Here is an 18,852-nt window from a genome sequence, read left to right as displayed (position 1 = left end):
TACAGCCAAGGATAGGATCTATTTTTAACCATTTTAGAGAAAGTTGCATACTTTCTTATAGAAACACAGGACTCCCCTGTGGTGAGTGCCTGAGGGCCCCGCTCTTGCCACTTACCATCTGGCTTGGGGCGGGGCCTGGGGCCTCACAAGGACTGCTCTGCTGCCCAGGAAGACTCCCCTGTGGTGAGTGCCTGAGGGCCCCGCTCTTGCCACTTACCATCTGGCTTGGGGCGGGACCTGGGGCCTCACAAGGACTGCTCTGCTGCCCAGGAAGACTCCCCTGTGGTGAGTGCCTGAGGGCCCCGCTCTTGCCACTTACCATCTGGCTTGGGGCGGGGCCTGGGGCCTCACAAGGACTGCTCTGCTGCCCAGGAAGACTCCCCTGTGGTGAGTGCCTGAGGGCCCCGCTCTTGCCACTTACCATCTGGCTTGGGGCGGGGCCTGGGGCCTCACAAGGACTGCTCTGCTGCCCAGGAAGACTCCCCTGTGGTGAGTGCCTGAGGGCCCCGCTCTTGCCACTTACCATCTGGCTTGGGGCGGGGCCTGGGGCCTCACAAGGACTGCTCTGCTGCCCAGGAAGACTCCCCTGTGGTGAATGCCTGAGGGCCCTGCTCTTGCCACTTACCATCTGGCTTGGGGCGGGGCCTGGGGCCTCACAAGGACTGCTCTGCTGCCCAGGAAGACTCCCCTGTGGTGAGTGCCTGAGGGCCCTGCTCTTGCCACTTACCATCTGGCTTGGGGCGGGGCCTGGGGCCTCACAAGGACTGCTCTGCTGCCCAGGAAGACTCCCCTGTGGTGAGTGCCTGAGGGCCCTGCTCTTGCCACTTACCATCTGGCTTGGGGCGGGGCCTGGGGCCTCACAAGGACTGCTCTGCTGCCCAGGAAGACTCTCCTGCGTGAGTGCCTGAGGGCCCTGCTCTTGCCACTTACCATCTGGCTTGGGGCGGGGCCTGGGGCCTCACAAGGACTGCTCTGCTGCCCAGGAAGACTCCCCTGTGGTGAGTGCCTGAGGGCCCTGCTCTTGCCACTTACCATCTGGCTTGGGGCGGGGCCTGGGGCCTCACAAGGACTGCTCTGCTGCCCAGGAAGACTCCCCTGTGGTGAGTGCCTGAGGGCCCTGCTCTTGCCACTTACCATCTGGCTTGGGGCGGGGCCTGGGGCCTCACAAGGACTGCTCTGCTGCCCAGGAAGACTCTCCTGCGTGAGTGCCTGAGGGCCCTGCTCCTTCTTGCCACTTACCACCTGGCCTAGGGAGGGCCTGACAGGCCTCACAAGGACTGCTCCTGCCACTTACTATCTGGCCCAGGGTGGGGCCTCACAAGGATGGTTGTTGCCATTGATGCTGCTACTGCCCAGGAGGACCCGGAGGAGTGCAGAGCTCTTTTTAACATGTTTTGTTTTGTTTTTGTTTTTTAATATTTCTCTCTCCCTTTTGATTCTATATATGGGGGTGGGATGGATGTTTGGGTGGGCTGGGGAATTTGTTAGATTTTGATGAATTTGTAATTTTTGCAGTTTTGTTTGTATTGTTTTATTGTTTTCTGGGTTGTTTTTGTTTTTTGTTTTTATTGTTTTAAGGTTTTATTGTTCTAGGCTGCGAAAGAATAATATTAATTGCCATCAATGGAGGCCACTATGAGGCCTGGGATTGCTACCGTGGAGGGGCGAGGGAGGTATGGCGGTGGGGGCAGATGTTACAGGCGAAGGGGATCGAGATATGGATACGCTCGTACCCTTTCCAATCTGCGCCCCATCCCGAGGGACGAGGGTAGGGTGAGCAAGGATTACTCACCTCCGTCACTGGTGCTGTGCAATGCCAGGTCTATAGGCAATAAAACCGCCACCCTGCGAGATTTCTTTATCTCGCAGGGGGTCGACCTGGCTTGTGTGACGGAGACCTGGGTGCGCGAAGGGGCAACAGTTACCTTACGAGAGATGGCGCCCCCGGGTTTCTCTGTCCTCCACCAGTCGCGGACTGTGGGCCGGGGGGGAGGGGTGGCATTATTAATCCGGGAAGATTGTACTTTCAGGGCTCTGCCATCGCCATCGATTCCCGGCATTGAATGTGTTGGCCTAGTGTGGGGCTCCGAGGTGAGCTTGGCTGTCTGGCTGGTGTACCGGCCACCTAGCGCACCAGCAGCCACCCTGTCAGGCCTATTGGAGGCGGTGGCCGGCTGGGCCTTGGAGTTCCCTAACCTATTGGTATTGGGGGACTTCAACATCCATGCTGATGCCACTCCCTCCTCACAGGCTCTGGACCTGGTGTCTTCCATGGCGACACTAGGGCTCTCCCAGTTTGTTTCGGGCCCCACACATCAAGCAGGCCACACGCTGGATTTGATCTTTGGCGTCGGTATAGATGTGATCATGTCTCCTTCGATTAAGGTGCCATGGTCTGATCACTACGCTCTGAAAGCCAGGATTGACTTTCCACCCCCACCCTGCTTAGGTGGCGAGCCAATTTGGGCTCGCCCGCAGAGGCTGATGGACCCTGAGAGATTCCGCCAAGCCTTGCGGGACCTTGCTCCCCCTGGCGACTCATTGACTGAGCTTGTTGAGGACTGGAATGCCCAGCTCCTGGCAGCCATCGATGAGATCGCACCTAAGCGCCCTCTGCGACCCCGCAGAAACCGGGCTCCCTGGTTTACCGAGGAGCTCCGGAAAATGAAGCGGGACCTCAGACGGCTAGAGCGAGTATGGCGGGGTGCCCGTGACGGAGCCTCAAGAACATCCTATAGGGCTTTTATGAAAACCTACGAGATGGCGGTGAAGGCTGCTAAGAAGTCCTACTTCTCGGCCTCCATTGCATCCGCTAGCTCTCGCCCAGCGCAATTATTTAGTATAATCAGGTCTCTAACGTCCCTTGAGGGACAGCCAAATTTAAATAACAAATTGACACACGGCTGTGAGGCATTTGCGAGCTTTTTTGCGGAGAAGGTCTTGTCGCTCCGCCATGACCTCCCTGCCAATTTGGATACAATAAAGGAACTGGAGGCCCCTCGACTGTCCTCGGGTCCAGTATTGGACCACTTCGACCAGATATCCCCAGCCGATGTGGACAGACTCCTCCGAGCTGGAAAGCCCACCACCTGTCCTCTCGACCCGTGCCCGTCTTGGCTGATTAGAGCGTGTCCAGACGAGGTGCGGGCCCTCCTGGGGGATATCATCAATTTGTCCCTTGGCACGGGGACATTCCCAGGGGAACTGAAGGAGGCAGTGGTGCGCCCGCTCTTAAAGAAAACATCATTAGATCCTTTAGATCTATCCAATTACCGCCCGGTTTCGAATCTTCCGTTCCTGGGTAAGGTGATTGAGAGAGCGGTTGCTGAACAGCTTGGTGGGTTTCTGGATGAAACATCGGCTCTGGATCCATTCCAGTCCGGCTTCCGCGCTGGTCATGGGACCGAGACGGCTCTGGTCGCCCTAACAGATGACCTTCGTAGACAGCTGGATCGAGGCGGGTCGGGGCTGCTGATTCTTCTAGATCTATCAGCAGCTTTCGACATGGTCGATCACGAACTTCTGGACCACCGCCTTGCCGACGTGGGGATCCAGGGCACAGTCCTTCAATGGCTGCGCTCGTTTCTCTCTGGTCGGGGACAGAGGGTGGCGCTTGGGGGGGAATTGTCATCGCGCCACTCCTTGGTGTGTGGAGTACCTCAGGGTGCGATACTCTCCCCGATGCTTTTCAACATCTTTATGCGCCCCCTCGCCCAGCTTGTTCGGAGTTTTGGGCTGGGTTGTCATCAGTATGCCGATGACACCCAACTCTATCTGTTGATGGATGGCCATCCTGACTCGGCCCCAGACACACTGACCAGATGTTTGGAAGCTGTGGCTGGATGGTTACGTGGGAGCCGGTTGAAGCTAAATCCTTCGAAGACAGAGGTCCTGTGGCTGGGACGGGGCGATATGGGATTGGGGGGGCAACTCCCATCTCTTGCGGGGGCGCAATTAGTGCCAGCACCGTCCGTTAAGAGTTTGGGTGTAATCTTCGACACCTCCCTTTCCATGGAGGCGCAGATTGCAGCTATAACAAAGGCGGCATTTTTCCATCTCCGCCAAGCTAAGCAGTTGGCTCCTTACCTCTCTCGCCCTGACCTAGCCACTGTGATCCACGCGACGGTCACCTCCAGACTGGATTATTGTAACTCGCTCTACGTGGGGCTGCCCTTGAGACTGACCCAGAAACTCCAGCGGGTGCAGAATGCTGCAGCGAGACTCCTTACGAGGTCTTCGCTGCGAGATCACATTCACCCGGTGCTATACCAGCTGCACTGGCTCCCGGTGGAGTACAGGATCAGGTTTAAGGTGCTGGTTTTAACCTTTAAAGCCCTATATGGCCTAGGACCCTCGTACCTACGGGACCGCCTCTCCTGGTATGCCCCACAGAGAAACCTACGGTCTTCAAATAAAAACATCTTGAAGGTCCCAGGCCTCAGAGAGGTTAGGCTGGCCTCAACTAGAGCCAGGGCTTTTTCGGCTGTGGCTCCGATCTGGTGGAACGCTCTGTCACAAGAGACCAGGGCCTTGCGGGACTTGACATCTTTCCGCAGGGCCTGCAAGACAGAGCTGTTCCACCAGGCCTTTGGCCAGGGCACAGCCTGACTCCCTCCCTCGGCAATCTTCGCAGAGCTCTGGCCCAATGGTTGCCAGTGGCTTGAATTAATTAATTTTTATAATGAATGATTTTAGAATGTTGTTTATGTTGTACTTTTGTACTGTTTTATTGTTGTTAGCCGCCCTGAGCCCGGCTTCGGCTGGGGAGGGCGGGATATAAATAAAATTTATTATTATTATTATTAAACATTACTTTGCTCCTTTACTTCTTGAAAGCACCCCACACAATCAACATCTGCAGAGTGTATGTCACACCCTAGTGCAAACATGTACAAAGATCATGAGTCTGAACATGCATGCATATATCCACTCATGGGCATGGATGCACATACACAGTCAGGCATAACCTAAGAACTGGTAAAATACAACCATGTTCCATTCTAGAGAAAACTGTGACAAAACCCAGCTTATGAGTTTTAGCTACCAGCAAGCCATACAATATAACCATTTCAGCAGACAGTTAAAACATTATTTGATTGAATAATTTGGTTTGTGAACAAGATCCAACAGAATACATAATGGCAAATGTATAGTAGCTTTTCATTAAATTAGGGCTGTACAGGTGTTTGTAGTTTAAATATGGGCCCAGAAGACGCCTCCCTGCCCATCTTTTGTTTCAATGAACTGGATGTCCTTCTTTAGAACATCTGACAATTCAGCTGAAGATGTTTCACTCAGCAGTAAATCTCACTGATATCAGATTACAGTCTCATAGAGCATCAAAGACAATCAAGTAAGAATATTTACCACAGAAAACCAGAAATGTTTAACTTGAACTGTGTCAAATGTGTGAGGGAAAGAACCGCCCCCCGCCCCCGCCCCCCGCTTCAGGAAAACCCATACATGACTGGATCACCAGTCAATATGGTTTGAGGAAATATTTCCCAAACCAGAAACTCTTAATTTGAAAATTGTGTGTGTGTGTGTGTCACACACACACACACAAACACACACACACACAGAGAGAGAGAGAGAGAGACAGAGAGAGAGAAAATCACAGATGTTAAGCATAAATGTGCAGTTTCTGATTTAAGACATCTATACCCAAAGTATTCCTTTGAACAGCGCATTTCAAACTAGCCCTTACATTCACTATCTGTTTCAAAGAAGAACATCTGTTACTAACCGATCCATTCAGTCCCTCCCCATTCTGCAGTGAGATGGTCAGGAGGACACACATAATCAAGGCAGCCTGTTGCATTTCCTAGCTGTGCAAAGCTGAAAATGTAGGAAATAATGTCGTGAAAAGCTGCAACAATTTGCAGTGTCTGCCTCAGGGCTCTGAAGCCAGTCTATGGAAAAGGGAAGGAAATACAGGGAGAAAAATCTTTCAAAAATTAAACACAAGTCATAATCAATTAGCCATTTAGCAATCACAAACTGAAAGCAGCAGCTGCTATTTGCAATCTAATGGGTGTTAATTGTGGGCTCAGTGCAGGCCCACACAGGGGAGGGGGGCAGCCAGGTACACTTGCCCTGGGCCTCAGAGGGCTAAGCTGGCTGGGGGGCCCCACCAGGGACCAGGTGCTTTTTTGTTTGAGTTTATAACTCAAGACTCTTGCCCTGGGCCTTAGGCAAGCTCTGCATAGGCCTGGATCAGTGCTTCTCATGCACTGCAGCATCACACAACATCATCAACATCAAAACACCAGCTTGCCTCCACCCCCATTTAATCATTTCCCCCCCTATTTCTGGGGGAAATCCAATAAGTTAAAAGAAATGGTTGCCAACAACCCATTGGCAATATTGAGGCCTCATCTGAAAACACCTCAAGGTAGTCTCTAGACTGGACTGCTACCTTTACTAACTGTTCAAAATCCATCCCAGAAAATATTACTAATATCCCATAGGCTTTCTTCAAGGTTAGTTCTGCCATTAGACAAAAGAGGCAGTCCACTTGAGGTGGTAGATTTTGGGATTACCGTTGGAGAGGACCAGATCAGTCTTTGCTCAGGGGTTAATTTTGTAGCTGCCTCCCTCCCTTGTATCTCATCATATAGCAATAGAACATCTAATATTCAAGAACTGAGTGGGGTTTTCAGTTTTAAGGTCTTAAGTTCCTCCCTCATACAACTGTTACCATGCCTCAGGCAGCTGATGGAGTTCAGAAGGCTGTCTCCACCATGGCTGCTAGACAGCCGGTGGTCACCCATTCCCACCTGGAATCCTCTCTCCCACTGGAGAGAACTTGAATTGTTTTACCAAGTGTTTTACTAATTGCCATGGGCAGAAGAGAGCAATCTTTGCCTAACCACACACTCCTAATTACATTGGGTTGAATCCAAAGGCTACACAGGACACTGCAAGGGTGGGGCGATTGGCCCAAATTGCATGCAACTCTGTTCATACAGGGTGCTTCTGCTAGATTCTGGGCAAGTCTCCTCTGCCACTGCAACCCTGTGACTCTGCGACTCATGCAGCCTCTTATCTTTGTGTGTATTTTAATTGTCGGCTGCTTTGGGAGTAAAGGTTGTGGTGCAAGGGACTGGAGAAAAGGGAGGGAGGTACTTCTGCGAATGGAACGCCCCATTCATGGAAATGTCCTCCTCCCAGTTTTCAGAAATCTTCCCATATTCCCTAGTCCAGCCTATTCAGCAGAATCCATGGTAGCTTCTAATAATATTTCAACAGCAGCACAATATGGCAACATGACAAAAGAGACCAGTACCAGGTTAATCTAAACCAGGGTAGTCCAACCTTTCATACCAAGTGGGCCACAGGAGTACTTCAACACAGAAGCCGCGAGCTGCACACTGCCTTGTTGTGCGAATAGGCGAGGAGCAAGGCCAAAATTTGCTGCCTTCTCAAAGTTGGCTAAGTGCAGCACAGGGCATTGGGAAAGAAGCACGAGTCTCTGGCAGGGTCCTAGAACCCTCCCACCTTCCTCCCCATGCTCAAAAAGTGCTAACTAGGCTTTGGAAAGGACCCTGTCAGAGCCCTCACACCTCCTTCCCAAATCACAGTACCTTGCTTACCCAGCTTGGGAAGGCAGTGCAAGGATTGGGAGGGGCGCCAAATGTTGCTAGGGGGCCACCAAAAAAGGAATCAAGGGCCGCATGTTGGACCACCCTGATCTATAAAGTCTGACTGACAAGAGTTTTCTTCAGGACTATAGCGTACGAACCTTCTCTGGTAGCATTTTAAACACAGATAGGATTTCAGAAGGGTGAGGGATGAACCACAGATTCAAGAAGGACCGTCCATCTGTGGACAGCAAACCACGAGGTCGTGTCTGGAATGACCTGAGTTGTTACAGGAGAAAAGTGAATTACTTGCATAATCACATTGCAATGTTCTGTGGCACTCAACAGGTATTTTTGCGCAATAACTATACAGTTGTTTCTCGTTTGCTGCATGTGGTACATGCATATATAAAAACAAGAAATATAACCTATATAATCATAATTTTATAATTACTATATTAAGTGGTGCCTTTTCACACAAATTTCTCCCAAGCAGCCGATAACACAACAGTGGCAAAAATAGCAGTGTGGAAACTGAGGTGGTGTGGAATTGATAAAGTGACTAGATGAGAAACAGCGGAAGGCCCCCACAAGCTGCTCCGAGTTTTCCAAAGGAAAATATGATAAAACAAGCAAACCACATAGCAGCCTCCTAAGCTACCTCTCCGTCTAACAGGGGAAGGGAGGTGGGCTTCTAATCCCACTTTGAAGATAACACTTATAGGCTTTATTCACATGATTCTCCCTCTGTTTATAAGTTTACCATCATATCCTTTGACATTTCCAAACAGATGTAGTGATTAGAATGCTGAACTAGAATTGGGGAGGCCAGGTTAAAATTCCCATTCTGCCATGAAGCTTACCGGTAAACTTGGGCCTGTCACTGTCTCTCCGCCTAACCTACCTCACAGGGTTGTTGTTAATTTCTTTATACTCTGCCTTTTTCTCTGGTGGGATTATAGCTATCTAATAGCCAGAAAGAAAGAAACTATTGGCTAGCAGCAGTAATCCCACTGTCCCCAATTAGCAAAACAACATGATTTAGAACTCTATAAACAAGCAGCTTAGAATATTTATATACCTGGGATCATCTTCAGGCTTTTCTTTTAATTCTTGTTTTTCTTTCTTCTCTTGCGGTAACCCAATCATGAAGTATTTGTCTCTCACACTGGGGAAATCATCTAGCATAGATTTTAAACTGTTGTAATAAGCAATAATCTGACTTCGCAGAGAGTATTGTGATATACGATGGTTCATCCTAAAATGGTACCAAAGTTTAGCATTAGCAAAACACTATAGTGCTCATATCTGAAGAACCAGTTTCCCTGCTTTATTGTTTTCTTTCACTGATATGTAAAGGAAATATCTAAATTATAAATATTTGCACATTAGAAACCTCGTAATTTCTTAGTGCTCTCTTGCTCATGAATGGACAAAATGTGTTGTATAAAATACATTGTATTTTCAACGTTAGTGAAGAATAAATGGTAGCACTCATTTGAATGTAGACACCTTTAAATATTTTCCATTGTTCCATACAAATCAGTTGTGTGATTCTTACATTTACACAATTGGAAATAGGTTGCATTTACTGTTTAGGCTGTTGCAATCAGTATCCAATCCAACTACAGGCTTCTTGTGTTCCCTCAGGTGAGTCACATAAAATTCATGTAGCATTAGGGGTCACAATTTGTTTCTAGCGATATTACAAGATCCAAAATTGATGTCCCAGGTGAAAACACCTTTGCTCCTGAGGAATCAGGGCCTACTACTCTTTATTCAGGGTTGCCTATCTTGATAACCGCAACTCACCTTCCCTCTTCTTCCCTCCCTCCCTCTCTTCCCCCTTCCCAGAACATAATGGACTGTCTAACAACTGCTGTGACCCAGATTATTACAATTGTTCTTATATAGGCAGTTTATTTGCAGAAACTGCCTGAAGCATAACTAGATTGCTTTTACTTTCCAACTTGCCCTGTTGAAATTATTTTAGTATTATTTATGTTGTTTGTGTTTTGCTTTGTTACATTTTGGCAGGCTTTTTGTTTTTTACTTATAGGCTTGGACATTACTGTCTTCTATTTTCTAGCTGATCTAAGGACAGACTGTTTGGCTTTGTCTTCCCATTATTGAAATGTCCACATTGTACCAATATAATATAACATCGGCCTGCAGTGAGAATAGGAAAATAAACTTTTTACATACATTCATACAAACAAGCTCCACCAGCCTTTAGTGGAAATATGCTGTATAAATTTTGTGTACTTACTTATGGCAGTATTCAACAATAACTTCTCTTTTGACTTTTTCAACTTCCTCCTGTAACAAATTATACCATTTGCTTTTTTACATAAGATTTCCAGTTTTACATAATTATGCATATATATTATCTTACAAAGACACACATCAATGGAAAGTTGTGTATTCAAAAAGTCAAATACAGCAACCTCTCTTCATAGGGAAGTTGCTCCTTCCTATTGATGTGTGTGATTGCCCTTTTTCAGGCCTAAAAATTCATCTCTCATCGCTACTATCTGCCTCAGTTTCTCAGACTCCCCTTTTCAAACATTAGTTCAAGCACTAGAATGTTCCCTATATTTTCTGTTGCAAAGAAAGTTGCAAATAATTCAGTCAGCTTTTCCACAATCTCCTAATCCTCCTTTAGCACATCTTTGACTTCCTTGTCATCCAGCCACCTTCCTGTAATGTATTTAAATAACTTATTGTTGGCCTTGATGTATTTAGCAATGTGGTCCTCAAATTCTTTTTTCGCATCCCTTGCTAGCTGCTTCCACCTTTTTTGTGCCAAAGCATGCTGGTTTATATTAGGCTGAGTTTCCACAATACACTCCAGTTGAGCTTCTAATATTGTGTGTGTGTTTTTAAACAACTCCCAAACATTCGGGAGTGCACTGATTCTGAAGCCAAAAAGTTCCCTAAGCGTTAGTCTGAAAACACATACAACAAAATGTAAGTAAATTCCGAGATGATTTCCTGGCACACTTACAGGATTTTGCATTCTAGTCCCCAGGATTTGTTTCTTTTGAATGAACGTGTTCAGCATCATGTCCCGTGGACCCTGTTTCTCCAACTGAATTGAGACAAAAGCTTCTCGAGGCCTGGAGAATGAGCAATAATGTTATCCTGAAGGTAGAAATACTGACATTTTCCTGTTAATAGGCAAACTACATAGTTGAACAACTAATATTTACCTCGTATCTACACTTTATAAACATTTGGTATTTATGCCATGATTAAACAGACTGATTTTAACTGAGGAATCCATGCTTATTGTAAATATAGTGACTTTGCAAATACTATCGGTCAGCTGTGGCTCCTTTCTAACAATACAACACTTATTTCCCTTAATGTGATCCAACACCACTTCTGTAGCTGAAGGTGTATACATATTCCAACAGTATGAGCAGGACCTATTATGTAGGGTGTCCCCAGTACAGTATTATAGAGGTCCTTTGAGGAATGGCAGGGCATAAAATAATTTCTCATCCATTCCTTGCCCAGCCAGAAAGGGGAGAGCAAAAAAAGCTGGTAAAAATATCCATGAGATTGTAAATGAATGCTTGTATGGATTGAGCCAAACTGCAACACTGTGGGATCATGTCAATGGATATACGTGCATGCCATAAGCTATGGGAATGGCGGTCTTTGAAAGTGCTGGAAGAGGCAGGAACATGAAGATATCAGTGGTTCTTGCATCCTAGTAAGAATGCTTAGACCTGTAGCCTTAGGGTGAGAATGAAAGAAAGACCTGTGTGCATTGAAACATGCGTGCATACATACATGGAAAACACCCTGCAGCCCATTATACTATCAACCTACCTTTTTAAAATGCTGCGTCCTGCTGCAAAATGTCGAATGGAATGTAAAACCAATGGTGCTGTGGCCAGAAACTGGTCTTCTGTTTCAGTTCCAACCATAGAACTTCTACTTGCTGAACTGCTCTGACTCCTCAGACTTAGACCTCCTTCCTGAAACATTAAAGACACACATTTCCTTTTACACAGATCTACACCACTGCCCATTACCTAATGGTTCTTGTTGTAGGATAAACCGCCTCATATAACCAAATTGCTGGTCTAATTAATGCATTAAGGGGTTAAGACCATAGAGTAAGCTATCCTGCCATGATTAGCTCACCTTGGGAGGAACTAGGTAACCAAGTCTTTGTTCCTCCCTCTGTCTACCTGAGAAACTCAACGTGTAAAGAGGTTTGAGCTAGTTGCTCCAGCTCAGACCACATGGCTCTCACAAGCCACTCTTAAGTTCTTATACCAATAATTTAGGACCTTTCACCATTTGGAACTAAACTAAGTTTTACTGCCTGTGCAACATTTCTGACTGATGTATGGAAAAGCACATGAACCTGACCTTTAGAGAGCTCGTAAGTAAACAATTGTTAACTTACTAAATGTGTGGTCTTTTCCTATGCTGGGTGAATAGGGTACTATTTGGAACTCACTTGGAAAGACATGTTTTAAAGGTCTAATGGCCTATACTTCCATGCTTTGCTGCATATTGTGTGATTTAAATCTCTGCTTGGATTCTCCCCCAAGAGTACTTGCCCCAAACTTGGATCTTGACAACCTGACAGGGCGATTCTGAGGAGTGTAGTAGCCTATAGGGAAAGGGTTACATATACCTTCCCCACTCACCTTCCAACTGTAGCCTCTGGTGGGTGATTTTCATTTCAAAAAGTAAGAAAAGGTTACACAACTGCATTCCATGTATAGTTGGAGAGAGGGAGAAAATGCAAACCTTCATATCCAGCGTCCGCGAGGGCTGCATCATGGGGCAAAATGCAGCCTGTTGAACAGCAACAAGCAGTGTGTTTTTATGAGTGACTTGGCAGGCAAGAGCAATCTGAAGATTTTCTAGTCCATGAGACTTCAGTAACAGCTGAAGAATTAAGATAAAAACTATTAGGACTCATATAATAACCGTAACATGAAGTTGCACAGTTTTCTCTTGATATAGATGTACTTATCCTTAAGATGCACTGAAATCTTTTCACTTGCATTCAGATACAGGATTTTATTCTGCATAGATCTAGAACCATAATTAAGTGCAATGTAAGGTTGCATATACAGTATACTTTTATACTGGGAGCTGAAGGTAGCGAAGGATACTGAGAGCTGTATAGCTCTGTGAAGGGTAAACCACAGTTGCCAGGATTCTTTAACGGGAATGAAAATGGACTGTAAATGTATAGTGCGTTCACAGCCCTAAATAGTAAAATTGGATGCCACATGGAGTTGAATATGAAATAAAGTTCATCAGAATATTTGGAGGAAATGTTGAAGAAGAGGTAGCTTCACCTTTTAAATGTCTGTTTCAATACATATTTTATACTTATTTCCTCCCCCATACTATTGCAGATCAGGTGCATTCCCAGGTGAATCATGAGAAGGAAAGTCCAGGAAAACAGAAAGGAACATTGAAATATCTTTCATTGTGTTCCTTTAATTTTTTTAAAATTTGTTGAATGGCTATAACTTAGAAATGGTGCATCTACAATGTAATTTACGCACAGTGTAGATCCCCCTTACCTGATTTACAGTGACTGAGATAGTCAGGGTACAGTTATATTAAAAATGACAACCCAGAACACTGCTGGTTCTCAAATAACTTCTGGTGCAAGACAATATATATAGGATGGAAAGGAATAAAATGTATTCAATGTGGTTGTACAGTATTGAGAATTACTGGGGGGAAATAATTCAGTCACCTGAAGAATGCTGTCTCTTGTACGAAAGCTAAATTTTCCAATTTGATTGTCAATATCATGGATGTTTAACATTAAGCTGGATGGAATATATCTGCAAGAGGTAAATATTTCTAAATTACACAAACTAATATGCAAGCATTCATGAACGTAGAAATGTAAATAAATGAAAAGGGAAAGTGCTGTGCTTGCTTCTTATTCGCATTTTTTATTACAAATATTTTTAATCTTATCTACAGAACATGACTTGGATCCTAACTACCCTTCTGTGAACCGAAGGGCTCCTGGTTCTGCTTGCCATGCTTCTTCAGAGAGTCTTCCAGCACCTACAGAGTAGATTTTCAAAGAGCAAAGGGGAAAGGGTCAGTGAAAGTTGGAGTGTCCTGTAAACAGAACTCCACTCATGGGATGTTCCTGCCAGCAGAAGCTTAGTTAGGATCTAAGCCCATGTCTCTAATGATACCACTGCAAAGTGGGCTTCTTTGGAAGTAAGGCCGGGATATAAATTAAACAAACAGACATTCATACATTCTGCTAGTTTGTGATTGGTTTTAATTTCATATGGGAGACTGGTTACAAATAACTGCAAAAGCCACTTGTTTAATTACAGTACTCTTCTACCACCCCCACCCCCACCCCCGTATAGAAGCCAGGGGACATAGAGTCATTGCAATTTTGTAAATCTAGGAGGGCTGGGCCTATTGAGAATACAGTACAAATATGCAGAGTAGATTAAGAGAGTGTGTTATGATACAACTGAGGGCTGGATGATTAACTGGGCAACGTTAATCAGACCTTAAGTATAAATGAGAATACTTGGCCCCCAATACAACTGTATGTTTATGGAGTATCCACATCCCAGCCTCTAAGAAATACTACCGGAGAAGAATGGCAGCTATGGTCTCTTTCATGGAATAAACCTTCAGCAGTTTGTGTTAATAAACACTGGTGCCTCAGAAACCCTGAAATAGATGAGCTACATTGAATTTGATGGCGGCGGGGAAGGGGATTTGGTTTCACTCCTTATGTGCACTTTTCTTTTGTGAAATTATACTAGCTTTTTATTTTTAAAATACTAATATTGAAAAGGGTGAATTAAAACAACAGAAGCTCCAGCCACACTTTATGACAATGCTTAGAAAGAAGATCAATTTGGAAAGTTTTAAGAAAGAATAGCTGTTCTATTTCCACATCATTTGGACCTAGATATGTTGCGTTTGGGGCTGATCGAAAGAAGAGGAAAATGTGCCAAAATACCCATAAAGCTCTGGTTTACCTATCCACACTACTGTCGTGATGCTCTAGAAGAGAAGTAACAAATATTGGTGAGGGCTGGTCTGCTTTCTCTTTGTGAGTTGCAAATTCAAAGTACACAGGCCTTAAGTATAAATGGAACTCATCAAAGCCCATTTCTCCTGCAAATTCTTTGTAGAGTCTAAAAGGGAAAGAACACATACATCTAACTTTGCAATGTTTCTTTAGCCACTGTCAGGGTCACCCTTGATGGCAACTCTTGCTTTGCTAGAAACAGAAATTTTGTTTGCCAGCAACTGTGCGCTATTGATTATGGAGTTTAAGAATCATTCTGTGTCTCAATAGGTGTGGGAGACAGTGGGCAATCTGACCGTGGGTATAAAACAGGGATGGGGAATCTCAGGGCTGGGGGACATCTCTGTCTGACCCTCAGGACCCACACTTGCTATGCTTTACACACTCCGTGACTGTTTTTGCTTGGCTGGAATGTGTCCTTGAACTCTGATCGTGCTTCTTCCTTGCCTGGATGGAAGAGTGGATGGGTGGGTGTGGAAACTAGCCTATTCTACAAAGGTAAAATTCACATTCATTGCTCTGGCTCTGCCCACCAATGGCATGTGGGTCCCAAACAGTTGCCCAGAAGAGAATGCAGCCCTTGGGCTGAAAGGGGTTCCCCATCCTGGTGGAATAAAGGCGGCATACCTGAAATAGTGGTTTGGAGGGACTGACGAGAGGAGAGACCTAAACGTCAACAAGAGTCCCAATATTATGGCACACTGGATATGCATTTTAACCTACATACCCCAAGAGCAGGGGGGGAAACCTTGCTGCACAAAAGTCCTTAATGATTACTTTCAATCCTTCTTCATTGGGATTTCAAGATAGCTCCCTGCATTGCCATCCCATGTGCCCATTACTTCACCTCTGCAGCTGTGCACTTTCTACGGCTGCCTCTATCAATCGATGGCGGAGGGTTAGAAGTTCAAGGAGCCTTGGGAAGATGTTCAGAATAAAAGCTTGCTTTTCTTTCCCCTGTTTCTGCTTTCCCTCTTCTGCTGATTTCAGTGCTGACATAGCAATCTCTCTTACAAGACAAGGATCTTCAACCAGAACTTCTGTGAATAACTATGGGGGACATACACTTCCTTTCAACAGTCAGTAAAAACAATGTTGTTGCTTAATTGTCTTATCAAACCACAAGCCCAGGTTCAGATGACAAGTTAAGGCTGTTAAATATAATGGCTTAATTGACACTGAAATAGAGAATGCCTATGTGTATTGGTGAAAGGGATTAGCTAGATGATTCCATTGAAGCTAAAGAAGAACAATAAGGGTTCTCTGAGCTCCTAGATGGGTTGATAACTGTTACTGTTCTCTACTAGCTAATACGTGAGTGTTTAACCTTAGATCACAAGGGTGCCATTGAATTTGTCCAGCTCACAAGCATAAAAACCTTAAAAGTTTGTATTGAAACTTTTAGTTGACTGTGTCAACAAGAGAAAGAAGATTTGTAGACCATATCAACAGATCAGTCCATTTTAACTGACATGAATGTGTAGAGTCTGCAACAGAGATCACTAACAGCAGAGTCCTATGCTTGTCTCCTTGAAAGTAAGTCCCATTAAACAAAAGGGCACTTACTTTCAGGTAAGAATGTATATCATAGCCTGAATTATTTAAAAACAAGACAAAATCACCACAGATTTAGGATGTAGAAGACATACGTACATCTTTCTGAATTTGAGAGCCATAGAAAGACTCTGGCTGTTCCATGGTCAGCCATGTGTCCAGGGCAAGTTGAAGTACATGTTTTTCCAGATTAATTGCCTCCCTGGCTGTCTTTGGCCTACAGCTTTGCTGGAACTCCTGGAGGATATGACCCAGAGCTTTAGGAACTAAAGATACTAGGCCAAGGGAAGGATGGAACTCGAGCAAATAAATGTTCTTCAAAGCCGAACTTTAAAAACAAAAACAAAATTAAAAAGCATTATGAAAGGATAGAATCATTACATTACAAGAAATTACTTTTGTTTTTAAAGAGCCTAATAGGACAAATGATAGTTTTGTTTAAGCTAACCTGAAATCTGATACATTCCATGCAAACCTTTACATACTGAGTGTTTTATGTAAATTGCATAAATACATATTCTTCATTTATAAATCATTCTGTATTCTAGTATATAATGACAATGTAAGGATGTCATCATGGGGAGCCATGCAAACTGCACTGTAGGTGAGCAGCCCAGGCAGGCAGAGCAGGCTGACCAGCCAAGTGAGTTAGCAGCATGGGTGGTGGCTGGCTCGGGTTAGCAACAAAGGAACAGGCAGGACAGGACGGGAGCATACTCTGCTGCCACTGCCCACCTCACCTGTCACCCCTTCCTCCTGTTAGTGGCAGTGACAGCAACAGCAGGATGAAGGGTAGGAAGGCCTTTTCTCCTTTGTTTCTTTGTCCTGCTGCTGCCACCGAAGAGGCGGCAGTGAAGGAGAGAGTATCTCCTTTCCGTCCTGCTGCTATTTGCTACCATTGCTAGTCGGGAGGGGACAAATGTGAGAAAATATTTCTCCCCTGTGTTGCTCATGTTCTTGAGCTTCCCTCAACAGTGGAGGGGTCTAAGGGGAGGTTTGGCAAGGTCAATGGGGAGTGGGATGGGAGGTTTGGTGAGGAAGGTGCACTCCCAGTATCCTTCCTGCTTCTCCTTCAAACCTCCATAGTTTAAAGGAGTAATGTGGGGTGTGGTTGGGGAGCTGAAACCCCTTTGTAAACCTCCCTTTGCAATGTTGTCAATAAAATCTTCATTTGGAAAAGCCACGTTTGTTCATTAACATTATGTGCAAAGTAGGTCCGTGGGAAAGCTGACAAAACAAAGCTACTCATCTACAGTTTGATTAGCTTATCTGCACCAACATCACTTTAATTCAAGGGGATAACAGTGTGACCTTATAATACAGTACTTGCATCATATGATAAAGAGAGACAGACATTACTCACGGGGTGTTATTAATAGCAATTAATTGTTTTGCAATTATATATGGGGGGAAACCAAATTCACAGGTGCCACCTTTGGGACCATCACGCCAAATCCTGTGGTTATATTCACGTTGGTTATCTATCTAAAAACCAAATAAATAAAAACACAAGCCTCATGTAGCAGAAAAGGTGGGATATAAATGTAAGAAAACAGATTAAAAATAATAAATAACTAACTCAAAGAGTCCACTAACCTGTTTGTTCAGTACACCTCTCACCAGCTGTAGGTGAAGCTCAAGGCAAGCACACTCATCTTTATAGATGTTCACAAAATACCCAAGATGGAAATCAAATCGAGGGCGTCTGTACATGATGTCTGTTACAACTTGGGCCAAAGCAAATCTTTCTTCTGAATCTAATGCATGTTGATATGCTTCGAAGTAACTATTCAAAAGCTGAAAATAGATTTAAAGCAAAAATATGTAGGTGGGTTTTTTTTATTTAAAAAAGATAATTTCTATTTTTTTTAAAAAAAAAGTTAACTTTCCCTATTTCACCTTTGTTAATTTTAGCTATGTTTTATGTGGCTTAGCCATTCTGGGAGTGGGACTTCGGGAAAGAGGAACCTTAATTGCCACAAAGGAAGGGCTGGATGGGCTGTGGAACAGGAGACTTAAAATGCTTCAAGATAAAATGTTTTGCATTTCAGATGATAAAAACCTGAGTATAATTTAAAAAAATCAGCTTCATATTCATTTAATAACAATGGAGCATTCAGATTAAAGTGATACTTAGAGTAAGCCCACTGAAAATCAATGAAACATTAGTCTGATACTTGCCTTGGATTTTGTCACATCGCACACTTTTAGTCTCTGAATTATGATAGGCCTGGAAAATATCCAAACCAATTAATTTAAGTTTTTCAGATCCATTATAGCTATTAGAGCTATATAAGATGACTGGGGTAAGGGGGATGTAAAATACTGTATTCCAAAAATGCTAATGATCGCTGTTTGCAAGTATAGTTGGTTTGAATAGTCCAACACACAAAGACAGCTCTAGGCAACTTTGGAAGGATGAGAAATAATTTTAATTTTAAAAAATATTGAATGTAACAGGAGCTCAGATTGGTTGGTTTTTAAAAATAATGTGGGAATATATATACACCTGCCATTTATTTTCTAAGAAAGCTGTTTCACAAGTCCAAAGGTCAAGGATTACTGCAGATCGATCCACTGATGCATGAGCCCAGGCTGAGTAGTTGCTATTACTGGAATCACGGCATGCTTTGTGACCTCGAA

At 44.6% G+C, this 18,852-nt stretch overlaps 1 protein-coding gene across 6 annotated transcripts in view; it reads right to left on the bottom strand.

Annotated features, from left to right (window-relative positions):
* Nucleotides 1–18,852, bottom strand: part of LOC308582958 (uncharacterized protein) — a 64,163-nt gene that overhangs the window by 21,300 nt on the left and 24,011 nt on the right. For all 6 annotated transcript variants that reach the window (XM_081186534.1, XM_081186531.1, XM_081186533.1 and 3 more), the window contains 14 exons: nt 18,719–18,846; nt 17,806–18,006; nt 17,573–17,694; nt 16,309–16,537; nt 15,503–15,705; nt 14,603–14,761; nt 13,330–13,420; nt 12,360–12,500; nt 11,424–11,572; nt 10,591–10,702; nt 9,853–9,902; nt 8,665–8,841; nt 7,745–7,862; nt 5,747–5,912 (listed from right to left, as the gene is read on the bottom strand). In XM_081186534.1, coding sequence (XP_081042660.1) covers nt 5,747–5,912; nt 7,745–7,862; nt 8,665–8,841; nt 9,853–9,902; nt 10,591–10,702; nt 11,424–11,572; nt 12,360–12,500; nt 13,330–13,420; nt 14,603–14,761; nt 15,503–15,705; nt 16,309–16,537; nt 17,573–17,694; nt 17,806–18,006; nt 18,719–18,846 — 2,046 coding nt within the window. The remainder of the gene's footprint in view (nt 1–5,746; nt 5,913–7,744; nt 7,863–8,664; nt 8,842–9,852; nt 9,903–10,590; nt 10,703–11,423; nt 11,573–12,359; nt 12,501–13,329; nt 13,421–14,602; nt 14,762–15,502; nt 15,706–16,308; nt 16,538–17,572; nt 17,695–17,805; nt 18,007–18,718; nt 18,847–18,852) is intronic.

This window comes from Podarcis bocagei (assembly GCF_964188305.1).
Source record: "Podarcis bocagei genome assembly, chromosome: 3".
Taxonomy (NCBI): domain Eukaryota; kingdom Metazoa; phylum Chordata; class Lepidosauria; order Squamata; family Lacertidae; genus Podarcis; species Podarcis bocagei.
Note: the sequence above shows the minus strand (reverse complement) of the source record. Positions and strands in the feature narration are given on the sequence as shown.